This window comes from Sebastes umbrosus, chromosome 1 (assembly GCF_015220745.1).
Source record: "Sebastes umbrosus isolate fSebUmb1 chromosome 1, fSebUmb1.pri, whole genome shotgun sequence".
NCBI lineage: Eukaryota > Metazoa > Chordata > Actinopteri > Perciformes > Sebastidae > Sebastes > Sebastes umbrosus.
Genome location: NC_051269.1, coordinates 15,085,809 through 15,104,477, shown reverse-complemented (window position 1 = coordinate 15,104,477; position 18,669 = coordinate 15,085,809). Strand labels below are relative to the sequence as shown.

The 18,669-nt window shown below is 41.1% G+C and overlaps 1 protein-coding gene across 9 annotated transcripts in view; it reads right to left on the bottom strand.

Annotated features, from left to right (window-relative positions):
• Positions 1–18,669, bottom strand: part of tox2 (TOX high mobility group box family member 2) — a 137,666-nt gene that overhangs the window by 62,135 nt on the left and 56,862 nt on the right. For all 9 annotated transcript variants that reach the window (XM_037769762.1, XM_037769747.1, XM_037769721.1 and 6 more), the window contains one exon: positions 13,223–13,315. In XM_037769762.1, the coding sequence (XP_037625690.1) occupies positions 13,223–13,264 (42 nt within the window). In that variant the 5' untranslated portion in view covers positions 13,265–13,315. The remainder of the gene's footprint in view (positions 1–13,222; positions 13,316–18,669) is intronic.

The following is an 18,669-nucleotide window of genomic DNA, read 5'->3' as shown; positions in this document are numbered from 1 at the left end:
TGTGTATTAACATTGGTGATGTTTTTCTAATTGTTGATTTCGTGGCTAGTTAAGGGTGGGGGAGCATAACATTCATCCTAGAGGGGAGGACTTAATAGTTGCTCACCTTTAAATATTGTTTGCCATGTTCCTGTTAGGATCAGGTTTCAGTGGGAATTTCACTTGTTGGTTTACCTAACCCGAGTGCAGTGGTTCAGTCCAATTAGGGTGGGGCCATGAAGGTCATATAAAGCCACTCAGGCATTGACTGTAGGAGAGTTGTTGTTGGTAGCTTGTTGGCAGGCTGTGTCACTTCAGTTATTTTTCCTGACTTTTGCTCTTCTCCTGTGTTTCATTGTGATTTTTGGTTAACAAAAATACCATCTATTTTGCACAGACTTTTGTCTCCTACAAAATTAGGTTCCCATACAACTAAACTGCAATTCAACTCAATTACGTTTCGTGGGAAATGTATTCTCTCCCAGATTACAGTTGCAGTTTTAAACAGCGGTTAATATTGTAAATTGAAACCAAACAAAACAAAAAAGGCAACAAAACTACTTGGCCAGGTTTTGTAAAAAAATCATTGTTTGCCTTAAAATGACCACATTTCTTACGTTATTAAGGTTTCACATGGGACACAAAGAGCGGTCTGCTGCATGGCAAAGTCTGTGTTTCTCTGACCCATCCACCACCCAAATCTACTCCTTACGTCTGCGGACTATCGTAAAAAATGTATTTGTGATACATCAAAAACAAACGTAATCCACAACAAAATGTTTCCTTTGAAACACAATTCACAGTGCAGTTTTGTTATATGGGAACGTAATTTTACGCGACACTAAAATCCCCTAGTTATGTAGAATTACTATCAGTAGGCTAATGCTACACTGTGGAACTAAAAATGTACCTCCCTGCTGTGCCTGAATTATTTGTAACATTTAAAGCAAAACTAGCGAATTTTATAATAACAATGACAAATGAACTGAACTTAATGTGGATCAGTTACGTTTTGCCAATACATGATCCACTTACTGAGGTCCGTAACTTGGCGGTGCAGCCCTATTTACAAAAAAAATAAGCTTTTTTTAGATAAATTTTGTATCCATTCTTTATTCCTGCTATAGTACGACGGTTACTTGGCATTCTGTGCTACAGTGTTGCTAACCTGCATTGATCTACACGAGAAGCTTTTCTCATAAGGTCGCTGTGCACCAAGCTGTGCTTTTACTGTACGTACTGAATACCAAATCACACAAGCGGTAACTGCGGCCAAGGGATGTTTTAGATTTTAAGAAAGATGAGGCAGGAGAGACGGAGAGAGGAGAGGACTTAACCCTCCTTCATGGTTACAGTGTGCGCCTCCCTAGTTTTTTACCCCGGCGTAACTAATCGCACGTCAGTCAAAGTGCCGATGGAAAGAGGCAGCAGTCAAAATACCTGTGTCAGGACTGTGGTCATTAGAGCATTCAGTGACTCGCTGGCAGGGTGAACGCACACGTGTGAATGCACACACACATACATGCAGACATAACCAGAGTATGGGGGATGGTGTGTTGTAAAGCAGATATGGATTTGCCTGTGTGTGTGTGTGTGTGTGTATGTGTGGATATCTCTGCTGCTGGGTGTGTATTTCACCTTTTATGTGTGTGCATGTTTGCATGCTGTATGGACAACTTAGGCTCTCGGGCTCTGAATGTGTGCATGCGTGCCGACGTGTTTGTGTAATGTGTCCTGTCCAATAACACACACATTGATCCCGGCGAGATAAAGATAACAAAGTTAGACCTTCCATAATATTTATTTTCCCATAACAGACCTGCTCAGCCACGCCCAGTCATATAACTCCATGCAGATGAAATATGGTCTTCATTACCTTTTTAAACCTCAACACACAGAAACTGGCGAGGGGAAAAACAGAATTGCCCTTCTTTCTCGACTGAAAGAGCACGAAATGAATTGGAGCAGCTGAGATTTTTTTACATTACCATGACAAATACGGCGAAATGGGGTTGGCGAGGGAGAGAGGAGGGAGAGATAGCGAGAGAGAGAGAGGGAGAGAGACACATGACGACAGATGGAAAAGGGCAGATCAGACAGAAAGACCAAATTGTGTGAAAAAAAAAAACACATCAGCTCAATTTGTGCTCGACTGTAAGCTGTGAGCTGAGAGGAGAAATAAAATAAGGGATTTAGCCGGGAATCATGTTAAACCATGCAAGTGAATGAGTCCCCGGAGAAGAGTGTTCCCTCTCTCGCTTATGATGGACTTAATTGCCTCTATCAGTGTTAAGATATAACATTCATCTCAGGTTTATTGCTCTGCTTTATGGTCTTGTCCATCACACTGAGAGGGTTTCAAGAGGCGGGCCACTCCTCAAATGGCACCTTAAAATAATGAGACAGATTACAAAGCAACGAGGGGAAGAGAGAGAGAGAGTGAGAGAAAAAAAAAGCATCATTTATATCTGGAAAATGAGAGCATTTTACAAGCAGATCTGGTATGTGAGCGAGCCGGCGAAGCAGCAGAATGGTTTTGATGGTATGCTGGTTGGATTACTCTTTGGTTTCTGGGTCTTTCAAAATGCATGGTCCGTCGGGCTAAAGGCACACACATCTCCCCCACCTCTGACCCCCGAAAGCTCTGGGTAGGTGTAGGGTTTCAGATGGCCACACAATCGTACCATTGTGCTCCTGTTAACACAATGAAAACAAAGCTAACACATCGCTGACATTCAACTCTCCCCTCCCCACTCCTACCTAACCTTGACTTCCAACACAACTCAGGTGGAACACAGAAACGGATTATCAAACGATACGGAAATCTCAACTCAAAAATGAGATATCGAAGCACACTGTTGGTAACGTAATGATAAATTAAATGGCCTCCGTCTCCAATTAAGAATATTTAATAAAAAAAACAAAGCTTCTGGAGCGACGCGATGTTGACGTATCGCTTCATTTCTTTAAGATGTGGTTCTGATCTCCTCAAAAACAGGCTGCTTCTCATCACATGAAGGCTCGAGAAGCATGTCTGCATGTTCCATTAAATCTATTAAATCCACTTGCATTATATCATAGTGCTTACCACACAATAGGAGCCTTTCAAGGGCAGTCCCAGAGGAAGCCAACAAAGGGCCCTCTCTTTCAGTCTAGTCAAGTAATTCAGAAAGAGCCAAACACGATTTTTGTGTGTGTGGATCTTCTCCGCCAGACCCACAAGCGGCAATTTCACCAAGTCAAGAAAAAGACTGTCAGAAAAAAAGGAATAGAGTGGAGGGGGAAAAAAAGGAGCAGCTAGATACCTGTTTGTTTTTTTCCACACAAGTGGCTTATTTAAAAAGACACAGGGTCTGGTGGAGAAGTGTCCTTCCCTAAAATAGTGAGTCTCTGAGACAGAAAAAGCATAGACCTAGAGAGAAATGCCAGGCAGTAATTGAAGAGCAAATGAGGGCTGATTATATTCAATAAATACTCTTATTTGCATATTTGTTACATTCACCACAGAGCTAATGTTTGTCCGTCTGTCTAACCTTATAACCACACAAGAACGTCGTTATCAGACGATTCTGAAAGACTCCCGATTTTGCTTAACAACCTTTTTTTTACATTCACTTTTACAATATCTGCACTAAGCATGAAAAGATTGTGGTCAGGGAAAATAAGCTAAAGTAAAGGTGCTAAATTTTTAAATTCACAGCAACTTTATGATTGAGGGATTGCCTCCACACAGCTCTCAACATGGCGACTGCTGAGCCGGTACCTAGCAGCTAATGGTGCTAATAGCATGAGTGCAAACAACGGCAATAGTCGACGTGGGTCGGGACGGCGTTATCAGCTGTAACCGCCGATGAGCGCAGTGTAGAGTGGGTATGGGTAAGATTAGGCAATTAAAACAACTTGTTAAAATGTTAATTGCATATCTGTGATGGGATGAAAACTCCAATCTCTTGCGCAAAATTGTGATGTGTTGCACCCTGAACTTTCCGCATCGCTACATCCACGCACACTGCTTCCAGCATTAGCACTGGACATTGGACATACTGTAAATCATGGGGTGCAACATTGTCCAATACGGAGGTGATTCTTAGGGATACCAGGCTGGCCTGTCTGTCTGTTGAGTTTCCTGGATATTTAAAAAAAAAGTAGTAATTAAATTTGGTGAAAAGCGTAGGCATCAGTTAAGGAACTTAATTTTGTGAGATAGCGCCTCCATGTGGCCATTTATAAAGACGTTACGTTCCCTAATAGAGCAAATTTTTATGACATTTCAGAGTCAAAACAACTATCATTTAGGAGATCGACAGAAAATTATTCTGCAACTATTTTGGTAATCGATTAACTGTTTTATTCATTACAAGCAAAAACGCCATTATTCACATTCGCAGCTTTTTAAATGTGAAGATTTGCAGCTTTTCTTTGTCATATAGACAACAAGACATTTGAAGACATCTTTGGAGGTGAAATGTATGTAATGGCCATTTTTCACCATTTTCTGACATGTTGTAGACAAAGTCGTCAGCAAATGGGTCGATAATGAAAGTAATAATTTGCTGTATTCCTAATTTCACATATATAGACTGTACTATAGCAACCTGATGAATTATATGGACACTGTGGTTGGAAGCATTTTAAATTTGGAACAAACCATACAAAGCCTTATTATGCCAGGTCAGGATTTCGGTATAAAAAACATGGCCGCCATTCCTTAATCAGCAGGATTCTTTCTCTGTGATACTTTAAATTCAGATCTAGATGGAAATTTAAAAATGTCAAAACATTTTCTATTAAAAAAAAAAATTTAGAGGATTGTGCGACCTTGGCAAAAAGCTCTCTAATTAAAAATTTTGTTTGGAGATTTTTTACTTTATAAAACCTGCTCACTCTTTTATATTCCTGCATCCAATGATATGACCTTCTCCATTCAAATCACAATTATTGTCTCTTGCTTCATTCTGCAGCTGTAACGCATAGATTCAGCTGTTTAAGAACTGTTTTCCCAAGAAACCAACCCGGTGTGCACAAGTACAGTAATTTGAAAACACACAATATAGCACCACCAGGAAAAAAAAACGTTCTTTCTGTATTTGGGTCCTGACTATGTATTTAAATCTAAATGCAGCATCCAGAAACGTCTACTTCTGTCAATAGGGCTCAAAATAATCCACTGTTCTTTCATTCACTGCCATGCTGACTCCACATCCAGCCTCTGCCACTAGCATTCAGGCAGAATTTTTTATTACCAATCTAATTGCACATTCCACCCTGACAAGAGCTCATTAAACCTTAATTATACACATGTTGTTTTCTACAAACATCTCCATTTGGGTCTCTCTGCCTTGTAATTGTTCAGCAGGGACAACCAGTTGAGATTTTGCAGATTGAGAGCGAATAAGAGAGAGTGAGAAAGAGAGAGAAAGAGAGAGGGGGGAGAGAAAGAAAAAATACCAGAGAGAGAGAGAGAAAGAGAGAGAGGAGTGTCTGGAAGTAGGTCATGCCTCTCCATAAACAAGGCATGGTTTCTAAAATAATATACCCATCCAGTGGAAGTAATGCCAAACAACTGAGCGAATGTGGAGCTCATGTAATATTTACAGAGCACTAATACATAGATGGCAGGTCTTTTTCTCAGCAACCACCAGCCCCCCCTTTCCAAAGCCAGAGGTTTCTTTCTCTTTTTTCTTTTTTTATCTGCTTTTTTTCCTCTTGCCATTTGAATTTCAGAGAAAGCCAACTACATTGATATATCTGGCGGGGAGGGGGGATTGGGGGGTGTTAAGATGTTTCCCTCACTTTCTTGCTCCCTTCTTTTCTCCTATCTGTTCCTAGCCCTCTCTCTCTCTCTCTCTCTCTCTCTCTCTCTCCCCTCTTCCTCTCTCCATTGTTCCCTCCGCATTGGCTTTGGCTGTGATGTTTTTTCACACATTTGTTACATTTTAGCGAGCGGGAAAGTGGGCCTTAATCCAGACTCTTTGAGGCATGGGCGATGATATTACTGTGGAGAATCGGCCTTTTAAAGACTTCTTTTAACTCCAGCTGGTGCTGTAAGGTCACCAAGCACTTGTTCGACGGCGGGCCCAGCGTGATGCTTCTGGGCTCGGGACTAACTGGCTGTGTCGACTCCTGGCCGGGCTTTCTGGGCTTTTGACAGCGGCTGGCAATGTTACTGCAAGAGGGGAAAGACTGTAAAGGAAAACCTCTTCAGCATGTTCTCCAAGTCCTGTGAGAAAAATGCTCTCAGTTGATTATTATGTGTGATATCCCGGACATTTCCGGTACCCTAAACTGCTTCCTGGATCAGAAAAAAACAGGGCATTTGAGGACGTCACATTGGAAATTTTAATGGCCGTATGTCACTATTTACGGACAGTTTCCAAAAAGGGAGGAACAATAAATTGATTAATCAATAAGGAGAATAATCATTAGTTGCATCCCTATATGTGTGTGTGTGTTCAGAACAACAAAATGATGTTTCCATACAACTAAAATGCGTTTTTAATTACATTTCGAGGGAAACGTATTTTCTCCCAGATTACAGTCACAATTTTAAACAGTTTCAAACACGTGGTAATGTGGTAAATTGGGAAAAAAAAAATTAAAAAAAATAAACGCAACAACACTTCTTAGATAGGTTTAGGCAACAAAACAACTGGGTTAGGTTTAGTAAAAAAACATCATAACCACGTTTCAAACGGGACACAAACAGCTCCTTTCCTCTCCTGGGAGAAAGTCCTGTGTTTGTTGGACTCATCCACCCGCCAGTAGTGGCGTGTCTCGTTTATTATACAGTCATGTCTATAGGGTAACCCCCAAATTGCAAAAACGTTATTCAGTTGATTAGCAAAAAACTCTTGCAAGACCCGCCGCCCGACAACCTTAACCATTCAAGGTCAATGCCTAACCTCAACCATCTCGCGGAGTTTCGCAATTTGCGTTTTACTTTCTAAACACAACCTTAATATACTTTTTATTTTACCATATAACTTTCAGTAAAGGTCGCTCGATATACTACGTCACCTGCTTTGCGTGTCTCTTGTTGTACTCTTGTTGTACTGTTGTTGTACTCTTGTTGCGATGTGTCAAAGACAAACGTAATCTGCAACAAAATACTTCCAAACGTAATTGAGAATGCAGTTTAGTTGTATGGGAATGTAATATTTAGGAGACAGGGCTGCTTAAGAAGTGGGTCTGATGTAATGCATAAATGGTTAACACAGTTCAATGTATTAATATGTAATTGTACATACCTGCTCCATATTGTGATGTACAGTATAGCAATATTAAATATATATTAGAAATATTATATTATACAGTAGATAGATATTGATTTCAGTCATGTCACTTAACATTACTGAGTTTATTGTTTGAGGTTTACAATACAGCCGCTGTAACAAACAATAAGTGTTATTATTTTTCCAAACTGTATTAATGAGGTTTATGTTCATCACACCTTAAAATCAGATGCTTTTTGACAATTTGTGGTGGCATGAAATGAGATGTCTATCACAGACCGTCCGGTTGTCACCGCCACTTAGCACCCAAAAAAAGCACAGAGTGTCCACGCTGACTGAGCCTCTCAGTCATCGCTATAGGGACCTTCTCAGCCTGTCACTGTTGACACTCGCCGTATGCATCATTGATACCCGCCCAGCAGCAGAAAGTAAATAGCCTGCCATCAGATCACTCCTGCTTTGCAATATCACAATTATCTTGGCAACGTGTTTTTTACAGCAGGCATTTGTTTTGTGTCTCTGTTTTGTTTATTTATTCAGTTGATTAGTTAAAATATTCCATTCTTAGCACAATTACAGTGGAACATCACTCAGTCCTTACCAACATCAAACACGCGCTCACTGTACAGCGTGATGGGAGCCATGTCAAGATAAACAAACATGACATATTAAACAGGAAAATGAGTCACTCTTATTATCCCACCAAAATAAATCTGGAAAACACTAATTATAACAACCTGTGCGTGATCCTGACTGATTCACCCCTGCTCTCTGGCTGCCTGTGTATGTATGTATGTACAGTCTGTGTGTGTGTGTGTGTGTGTGTGTGTGTCTGTCACATTCTTCTCCTGCTGCTGCCTTAATAGGCAGTCTCTTAGATATTCGCTACAGAATAGCGCTCATGCAATATTAATATCGCACCAAAATATGGAAGCCGGAGCCCCCACTCCATCTCTCACTCCCTACATAATTGACTATGCAAGGCTCCAAATCAGCTTGGAAAAAAAAGAGAGGAAGACACAGAGAGACAAAGCAGGAGAGAGAGAGAGCGAGAGACATGTAGAAACCAAGGGAAACCGACAAGAGAGAGAGAAAGAGGAAAAGTCCTGAAACAATCCTGTCTTCTCTGCGCTACAGCGGATTCTGAACCTTCACCCTATGTATCACTGTCAAGGCAGTGGAGCTAAAACAACAACAACAATAACAACGGCTACAATGGTAGCTCAAACAGTTTGACTCCCCGCAAAAGAATATGCTGATGCTCATCCAACCTGAGCTAAAACCAACCTCCACTCCAGCAGCTTTGAGAGAGTGATTGTTAAATTTCATATTTAATTTCATTGTACAGATTCCTGTAGTTCCATTACAGATGACAATAAAACTTGAACACATTGCACCATGCATGCATGTAGGTTGGTAGGTAAACTGCCTATTAAAGCTTGCTGATCCGCCAGTGGGTCAGTTATTGCAAACTCATGCTGTGCAGCCAAACACTGTTCAAACACAGAGTGTTTTATTATATTCTAGTGGATATCCTAAAGTTTCCAAAAGCTACCAAATTGTGAGGGTGATACTGGAGGAAATGGGTATAAAATGATGCCAAGACATGTTTCCATGTGCTGAAATGGCACGGCTATACTTTCAGACAGTGTGACATAAGAAAGATATTTTTTTACAACTTTAAGGTCACTTAAATATAGCCTGTGGTTTCACACCATTCCACCAAATGTGACGGTAAATGCAGCAATGTACCAGCAAAAGGAGACTGCTATAGGAAGTAACACTCGTATGTATACAGTGCAGGTTTCAAAACCAAATGTTGCAAATGCAAATGCAAATGATTTTTACAATGAAGAAAATGCAATCAACATGTTTGTTAGACCTTAGGAATACACACAATACCATTTAGTGAGATACACTGAATGTAAACATGTTTAATGTTTGTAGAGCACCTTTAAGGGAAGAAACGGGAAAACTGGATGTTAAGGGGTGAAACTTGTGGATATAGCACATTAGGACCTAAACTCTTTATGAGCATAAATTATTTTGCCTCAACAATGAGAAATGTAATTGTTTTTCTAGACACCTGTGTTTCCTAGGTCATGTTGTATTTTAGCTTAGCTTAGCAAAAAGATAATAATGTAAAATGCCAATTAGCACTTTTTGAGGGAGTTAATGTACTGTATGTGCTTTAGCTATTCCTCGCTGTTTGTGTATGGATTAAACAAATAAGATACAAATGCTGTTTCCCCCTGCTTCTAGTCTTTATGCTAAGCTATGCTTATTACCTCCCGGTTCCAGCTTTGTACTTTATTAACCTCTTACTGACTTAAGTATACAAAATTCTTAGCTATTCAAAATGTCCCATGCCCAAAGGTGGAAAAAGGTGAGAACTGGATGTTGAGTGGGCCTTAACCCAGACTCTTTGAGGCACGGGCGTTGTTAAACTGTGCAATGTTGTTGGGTAAAACTTGTGGATCTATAGCACATTAGGAACTTAACTCCTTATTTAAATACATTTGTCTCAATAATTTACCTGCGCCTGTTTTTCCTAGTTCATGTTGTATAGCTTAGCTTGGCATAAAGACACAGCTAGCCTGTCTCTCTCAAAAAGCTGCTAGCTGTTTCCCCCTGCTTCTAGTCTTTATGCTAAGCTATGCTAATTAACTCCCGGTTCCAGCTTTGTATGTAACTTTTTCTTAAAGTAACTTAAGTCAGTAAGAGGGTTAATAATCTTAGCTATTCAAAATGTTCCACTGCCCAGCCGTGTGGTATATGCTGATAATCAGTACAGTCACGTAGACACACAATGGACATACTGTGCACTTGTGATTGGGGCACATTGATTCACACTTGCACATGGCTTCGGCCCTGGACTGCTTTTTCATTCATCCGTTTTTTGTTGGGTTTTTTTATAGCCATATGTACCGTATATTGTGTGTACTGCACTATTTTGCACTATTTTAAGTATTTTACTAGTATGAGTACTATATTAGTATCATTATTTTTAACTTTTAAGATGTTTCAAAATGTCCTGTTTTGTGTTGTTAATTGTACTACTCTACGAGCCTTTACAATTGCCCCTCGGGGACAAATAAAGTGAATTGAATTGAATTGAATTGAATTTTAAAGAAGAATTCATTAAAACCAAAGAGCAGTGCAATAACGAGTGCACTCTGTTTTAAGGCAGAGATTCCCTTCAAAGCCACTAATACAACAAAAAGAAACACCCCCCCCCCCTGTTCATGTACATGCAGGGATGGCAAGATCACTGCAGAGCGCTGGGGGTCAGGCCCTCTGCACCGAGCATTTTCAAAAATGAACTGTAGGCATTTAGAGCCATAATAGATGTTGAAAGCAAAGGAAAAGGTTGCGGGGGCAGAGCCGGTGGTTGTGGGGGGGGAGAGAGAGGGGGTGGGCAGTGCACCTTGACAGGAAACATAGAGGTGAAGAGCAGGAGTTGGAGGTTAGTTTGACAGAGAGAAAAGAAGTGGTGGTGGTGGTGAGGAGAGAGAAGAGAAGAGAGGGGGGGGGTCGCTGCGGAAGTGCCAAGCCCACTTTTAACTGAACCGAGGGTGGTGAGTGGTGGTGGAGGGGTGAGACAGAAGGGGGGGGGGGGGGGAGAGATAGAGATCAGGGGAAAATAAAAGGGGTGTGCAGAGGAAGGAAGAGGGGAGGATGGGTGAGAGGAGTTGGGGGGGGGGGGGGGTGAGACTGAGGGGGGGTGCAGGGACCTACTGCACCTTGACACTTGCTCTCACCACAGCACCTGATAAGTGCGATGGAAAAACGTCTGGTTTCCTTCTGCATGTTAAGTGGTTTATATTCTCCTCCCCTCCACGCAGCCTGTAGCTCCAGTCTGCTACTGTACTGACGCTACACCCAGGTAATAACAGACAAAAGGAAATGACAGAAAACCAAAGGAGAAAATAGCACTTAATGTCTCCTTTTCTATTGTTTTTTGTGTTTTTTTTCGATGAATTCTAATCTGCGTGAGAGATGTAATCTTTAAATCGGTGTCTAGGCGATTTAGAAAATGCTCCTTCCCTTGCATTAATGTTTATCCATCATTTTTGTCCCTCTTCATTTCAAAAACAATTCCTGCATCGAGATTTAGATGCAGAGTTTTATTTGCCCAACAGAGGATCAGATGAAAGTGGGTATATATCTTTTACTACCTCATGCGTGTACTGACAAGGAACTCATCCCCGTGATTTGTAAGTGGGTCTCTCTCCACAGAACAGCATTAACAATATTCACTTTAGATAACGTATGATTCCAGGCCCTGGGAGAGGATGGGTTTCTTAGAAATGCTTTGTTAGCACTCTCCCCCTTGATAAATGATTGAGGACATGTGGCTCGAGACATCAATACAATCTCTGTTGTAATTAAAAAAAGGTGCGCACCAACAATATTACACAGCTTTCACTTTGTCTGTCTCTCTCTCTCTCTCTCTCTCTCTCTCTCTCTGTCTCCCCCCCTCGCTCACCCGCTCCTCCTCTCGCCGAGCCCCGGAGCAGAGAAGAGATAATTCAAAAAGCACTTGCATGGAGTGAAACATGAAAAAGGGGAGACATATGAAATTAAATTCTCTCTTTTCGCTCTATTGTTCTTTCATTCTCTCTCCTTTGTTACATAAATGCATAAATGCATAAAAGCAAGGCAAGCTAGATTCTAATTATGATTTTCTCAATACTAAAAGATTTCTTTCTTTTTTTTTATTTAAAAAAAAATGAAAGAAAGGTGTCACAAACAAAGCAGACTTACTGTTCCAGCACTTTGTCAAAGTCAAAGTACTGCAAGTGCTGCATCACTAAACTTCAATAAACTTAATCTTTTTCTCTCTTCCGCGCGGCCTCGCCAACAATTATATAATAAAACTGTTGAAAAATGAGACTTTGATGCCCCAATACTGCTGCTTTGCAACAAAAGGAGTTGAAATAAAAGGAAAATCACCAAAATATTTAAATTTTCATGTTTAATCAACATTCGCCCTTCCTTTATTTTCAACCTAAAACAGGACAGAAGCATTGTATCTAGAAAGCCACTGTATGCCTTTGTTCTGTCTAAACCCAAATACAGTAGGGGGCGGCTGGTTGGCTTATCAACTGCAGCAAAATGCTTCTGTTAGAAGTTACCAGGCAGACACCACACAAACCACCGAGTCATATGGGTGCTTTATTGGGAGCCTTGCGGTGGCCTGACAAACACAAGGCTTCCAACCAGGACACCGGTGTTCGTGTCCCGTGTGAAACTACAAGTAACATTGACTTATTTGTCGCATCAGTCTTTGGTCATGTGACTCGTCGGTATCGTCAGTCACGTGAGTCGCTAGTCACGTGAGTCATTAGGCACGTGAATGATTAGTATCGTCAGTCGCGTGAGTCCCGTGGTCAGTCAGTGAAGTTAACAACAACAACGACCGTTTCCTAAACCTAACTCAGTGGTTGTGTTGCCTAAACCTAACTTGCTGTGAAAACGTAAGTTTATTTTGAAAGGACACTATGTATGTAATGAGTGCATACTGACACGCCGTCCTTGGCCTGTCCAAAAGTAACGCAAGAGGGGTACCAAGCGGCGGTATTTGACGAGTTGGGAGTGGGAATGTGTTGATCAGGGTGAGTGTGGGGTGAAGGGGTTAGCATCTTCGTCAACTACCATGACTTCTTCCTCATCCTCTAAGTTTAAAAACAACAGGTTGAATTGTTTCCTGACCATGATTTAAGTCCAGGTAAGCGTCTTTAACAGATGCAGAAGCTTTCTATCACAAGGTCAATAACTTCCAACTACTGTGAATCTGAGGGGTGCACACTTCAGTAACATTAAAATACTGTCTGCGCTGCTTCTGAACTGTCCCTCCTATCCTGTGTTTGGACAGTCTTGCTGTGCAGATGAGGGAAGGCCTCTTCGGTGGCTCTCACTGTATGGATAAAGGCACGTTGGTACATGTAGGTGTGGGTGAGACCTATGGGTGAGGGAGCAGGGGTGAGGGGGGGAGAGATGAGTCTTACCCCAGTAGAGGGCAGTCTCTTGCCGTCAGGGTTTGGGCGCATGGGCAGGGAACTGTAGAGCCTCACACCTCGATCTGCAGCACCGTATCTGCTCTGGAAGAGGAGAGAGAGGAGACGAAATTTGAGATTTGAAGTACATTTTAACATGGAATTTAGCGTGAAACTTTGCATAAATTAAACACTTCAAACACTAGAATGCAATCAAAAGATCCAGATTTGAATTAAATTAGTTTCAAACTAGTTTAAAATTTGCATTTTCCCATCCAAAAGTGCAAGGATCAAACAGTTCTTTTCATGGTCCTCGTTTTGTTTACTGGTTTCATAAATTTCCACCAAGTCGCAGAGCCTGCACATTGGCTGCCATGTTGAATCACATCACCTCATGGTGATGTACCACACATAATGACTGGATAAGGTTGGCTCAGTAGCGGCACTAATGGAACTAAGCTGTTGTGTTTGGTAGCCATGCAGGGTCCCTGTGCTCAGCTCCACTGTACTCGACTGACTCCATCTTTCTATACGTTACATAGCTGGTAATTAGAGTGTGCTGTTCTAAAGCCTGCATGCCAGCTCCTCCCTGTATACTTGCCTACGTGGGTTTCAGCTGTACAACACAACATGAGGGAGTACAGTTGGGAAGCTAATGATTCGCAACAAGTGGTCCCTCCCTGCCGGGGTAAGACAGTGCAGCTTCACACCGTGGTCCACAGCCTCAGCAGGGGGTTCATCCCAAGATTCACTTTCTCCATCTAACTCCTTGTCTTTATTTCTCTCTTCACTCACACATTTCATCTTCCTTGATATTCTGTCCTTCTTACATTAACATGTATCTTCTGTAACATCTGTTTCTGCCATCTGATTTGCACGACAGTGATATAACCTATTGCGCGTGAACGTTAATTGATAAAATGATCCTTTTCATCCTGGTGTCGGAGAGGCTATTTTAGCTTCTGCCTGCTGTTAAAATAAATGCTGCAACCGGTGATGTGGAAACTGGTTTCTCATAAATAAGAGGATAAAAGATGAATATATATTTGGTAACGACTATGGCTCCCTGCCTGCAATGTATGGTGCTTAATGGCTTCGCCACTCTTGATGCATACAGTCCGCTAACGAGGGTGTGAAGTAGATCATTGAGGGAGAAAAACCAGTGCAGCAATCTAGAACAAATATCACATTATCTCTCTCTCTCATACTTAATCTTTTATTGCTTTACTCCGTTTCCCACTCTTCTTCTTTTTAGCATTCATTCTGTCACCTCATCCACACACACAAAAACACCCAGACACAAATACATGCAAAGGCAGGGCTTCCAATTGCTATGCAATATTTGACTATATTTAAAGGTGACCTATTGTGTTTTTTCCCTTTTCTTTAGTGGGTTATATAGTTTTTTTGTGCATGTAAAAGGTCTGCAAAGTTACAAATCTCAAAGTTCACGCAAAAGGGATTTAACAGTTAACATGGTGATGTCACTAAGTAACACATTTAACACAACGGCTAGTTTGGCACGCCCTCAAACAGCTGATATGAGAAAAATAAAGTGTTTTTTTTTGTTTTTTAACATTAAAGCATGTAAACATGTTCTAGTAGAAATCCAAAATACAAGTATGCACCTGAAAATAAGCATAATAGGTCCTCTTTAAAAGGGGAAAACAACCCTGGATGAACCAAAACTGGCCCTGCTTTTCACTCATAGTCAGTCACATGGTTGCTGGCAAACACATGAGCATAGCAGGCCTCAGCTTTTACAATGGAACCGCCATAAACACACCTTTGCAGATTGCGTTTATGGGCCTAAATGTGCAGTGATTACCACGCAGCGAAATCCACAAAGCAATGTATGCAAAAGCTTATGTAACACACCATGCATGAAACACATTGGAGAAATCGCAGACTCAAAGAGCATGATTTATGCCCTATAAGCTATGCAGAACAGTATACAGTGCTAACAGTATGCTGATCTAATGGCCTATCACAGTGGCAGGCTATCCCCCCGAGGCAGAGTGAGAGTACTTGCTGCGTAAGGTTTTGATTTCCTACGCTCATTATGAAAGGTGAAAACAGATGAGTAGACAGCAGTGGCTATCTCGTCGATATGGTTCGCATAATGATGACGCAGCGTTATTAAAGAGAACTTTCCTCTGTGCCGCACCATCCGGACAACCAACAACCTAATAAAAAACACAAAAAAACAACCCTTCTGGGTTTGCAATATGTTTTTTTGAATGTGGATTTACATTGATTTCATTATCACAATATACTCTAGGTATTTATTTGCTATTTATTTATAGCTATTTTTAGTTCATAATGAACAACAGGACCTGTTATGTTGTGCCTTGTACATCCTCTAGTCAAACATTTCTTTCTACCTTAGGAGCTACTGTACAATAACTGCATCCCTCAATGGAGACTTTTTCTTTTCGTGGCTTGCCAGCATCGCAACTAAATGAATGCCTCGCAGAATAGCTGCTGCTTTAGCCGGCAAGGAGCCCCAGTAAGTGAATGTTTGATATTTCTCCAGTGTGCCAGGCTAATCTGGCCCCGTGGCATGCCATTACGGGGCTAATAACAGCTGTCTGCGGCCTGGAGGGGACACAAGCAGGCCTGGCTGCGCTAACTGGCCCTGACAGACTCATTAGGAGTGCTGGCACCCAGAAACAGCAACAGCCAAACTCCTCACGTTTCCTTGCATGGCTCACAACAGTTTGCAAGTGCAGAAAGCGTTGTTCTCTACACTTGTTCTCTGACACCTTTCTTTTGTTTTCCACGCCTCACTTCAGACGCTCTCTCACCCCTTGTCACCTCTCTTTCACTTTCTGGCTGGCTTTGTGATGTTTCTACCAAAAACCAGATGCTGCCTGCCGTTTACCATCTCTGCTCGACACCATGTTCAGTCTAACCACTTATTCTTTTATTTTTTATTTTTTTTAATCCCGCACACCCACACTGTAGTTCTGACCAAAATAGAGCAGTAGGCAGAGTTCACTTGTTTGTTCACGCTTCTGTAAACCTCTCTGAGAAAGGTAAAATAAATAAATACGTAAATGAATAACTAATTGGCTCACGGTTTCTAACTGACTCTGGGGTGCAGCCACAGGAAGATGCTGCACCGCACCAGGAAGAGGCTGGCATCCTCTGAACTTTGTAGCAGTTACTGTAGCTGCCGGCCCGTTTAGGGACAAGAGGGACTTCCCCAGGCAGACAGCAAAAGCAAACATTGTCCTGTCGCTTGGCAGACTGGAGCCAATCAGTATGAGCTGAGCAGACAATAAACACAGAGGGCCAATGACGGACGTCTGGATGTAGAACCATTAACAATAGGAGGGGGGGGATACACGTTGGGCTGTGATATGCTTTCTCTCACGACTCCTGCCATGTGACAGACTGTAATGCTCCTGTACAGATTGACAGGATATCGGTTATACTAATGCATGTGACAGTTTCCGATTGTCTGACTGATCATGTTGAAAAAGTATATTTGCTTAGAAAAGCTAAAGTGCAATGTTGAATGTGTCTAACAACTGAGTGATTGAAATCTCTGTCCCCACATTATATAATCGAGGCCAACTGATACTGATTACCGGCCAACATCAAATTATAACAAATATTTTGGTATCAATCTTATACTGTATAAATAGATGGATGACGCTAGCACCACGGTAGCTGTTTGGCTAGAAAGACACAACAACTAACCATAATATCTCTATAACTACATTCATGATAAAATTGACATCTGTTCTATTACACAGACTTGTGACGGTTATGGAAAGTTAAAGTTACATCTCCTCTCTCGTACAATTCCTGAGCCTCCGGCTCCGCGACGACGTCAGTCAGAGCAACTGTCAATCATGACGTCTCACCCCCTTTTTATAGCATCAAATAAATAATTAAAACCAAACTTATCAGAAAAATGAACACCTGACCATACATCAGTGTGATAAGAACTACCTAAAATGACAGAAACCACTTTGTCCCATCCACTAACATGGAGGGGGCAGTATTTCTGACCTATACTGCAACCAGCCACCAGGGGGCGATCAAGGTATTTTTACTTCACTTTTGGGGAGCTGTCATGTCGTCCATCTTTATCTACCGTTCTATGGTATCAACGTGTATATTGTCAGTTAAGAAAAAAGAAATTGCCGCTACAAATGAATGAATTGGCAACATGTTTGTACATATTTGACTTATAGTACAGTTTGATTGCTATATTTACATTTATAGTTATCCATATATTAGATATGTTACCGTCATCTCTGATAAAACAGTAAAGATTTGGGGTCGACTGTCAAATATCTTAACTCAGACACATCCATGTTTATGTTGTGTTTTATGTGAACACAAAGAAATTAAAGGAGAGGCAAAAAGATTATGGCCTGATATATTGTTATTGGATTTTTATTACTCTCAATATCCAATAAAAATCTGTCTGGCTCTATTATCTAATAAATATTCATAATCCTTTATTTTCCTCGAAATCAGCAGCCTAAAGCACAGTAGAGGCTGCGCTACATCTACTCATTAGATATCACCATTGCCTTTTTATAGGCGGGGGCGGCGGGGCGCTGCAAAAGCCCAAGGCACAGCTGTGGGGGTATAGTTACCTGTAACGTTAGCTGTTGCATGTTATATTATTTACGCAGATCTGGACTTTAATGGAACACATGTGTGTCTGCAGCCGACATTCTTCCCAGATTAGCTGAAAGGCCAGCACACATCAGACTCCACCGATGAGAGGAATGCAAGGGCCTATACCGGCTTATGAGGAAACCCTATCACTCATCTATAGTGTACAGTAATGCATGCACACCCAGCCATGCATGTACACATATACTGTATTTATACAGTACGGAGACGCCATACTGTATGTAGAGTATGCACTCAACAATGCATGAACAAAGATCAATGATACAAAACATTACTCCCTGCATTGTTCAATACTGCTCCCTTCTTCCTGATATTACAACTGGTAACATACATTACCCTGTCAAGTCTGTTGCATAAACATATTACATAATATCAGCCTGATTTCTTGCTGCGGTGGTCTAACAGTCAACATCAGAGGATGAATCACTTTTTCAGTGGTTTTTCGCGACTTAATTCTGAGACAAAACCAAATGCAGTTTTTGATATTGGCCTGAATATTGCAATGAATCATTTGTCTTCATATATTCTGCATTGAATGTGATATCACTTCATATGATACAGGTGTAATTTCCAACATGCTTTACATATATTACTTTAACATGCATTTTACATACATACTTTTTGAGCTTTAGGTTTATATTTAATCATAAACTGAATTTCCAGCTCAGTTTGGAACAGTATGTATCATAATATGATTTTAGACAAATTACTTAGATTTTTAGGAACTTTATGAATCCAACTTTACTTTGCAGGGTCTTGGGTTTGATGTTAATATAGAGAGTTCTAACGCTTAGGCC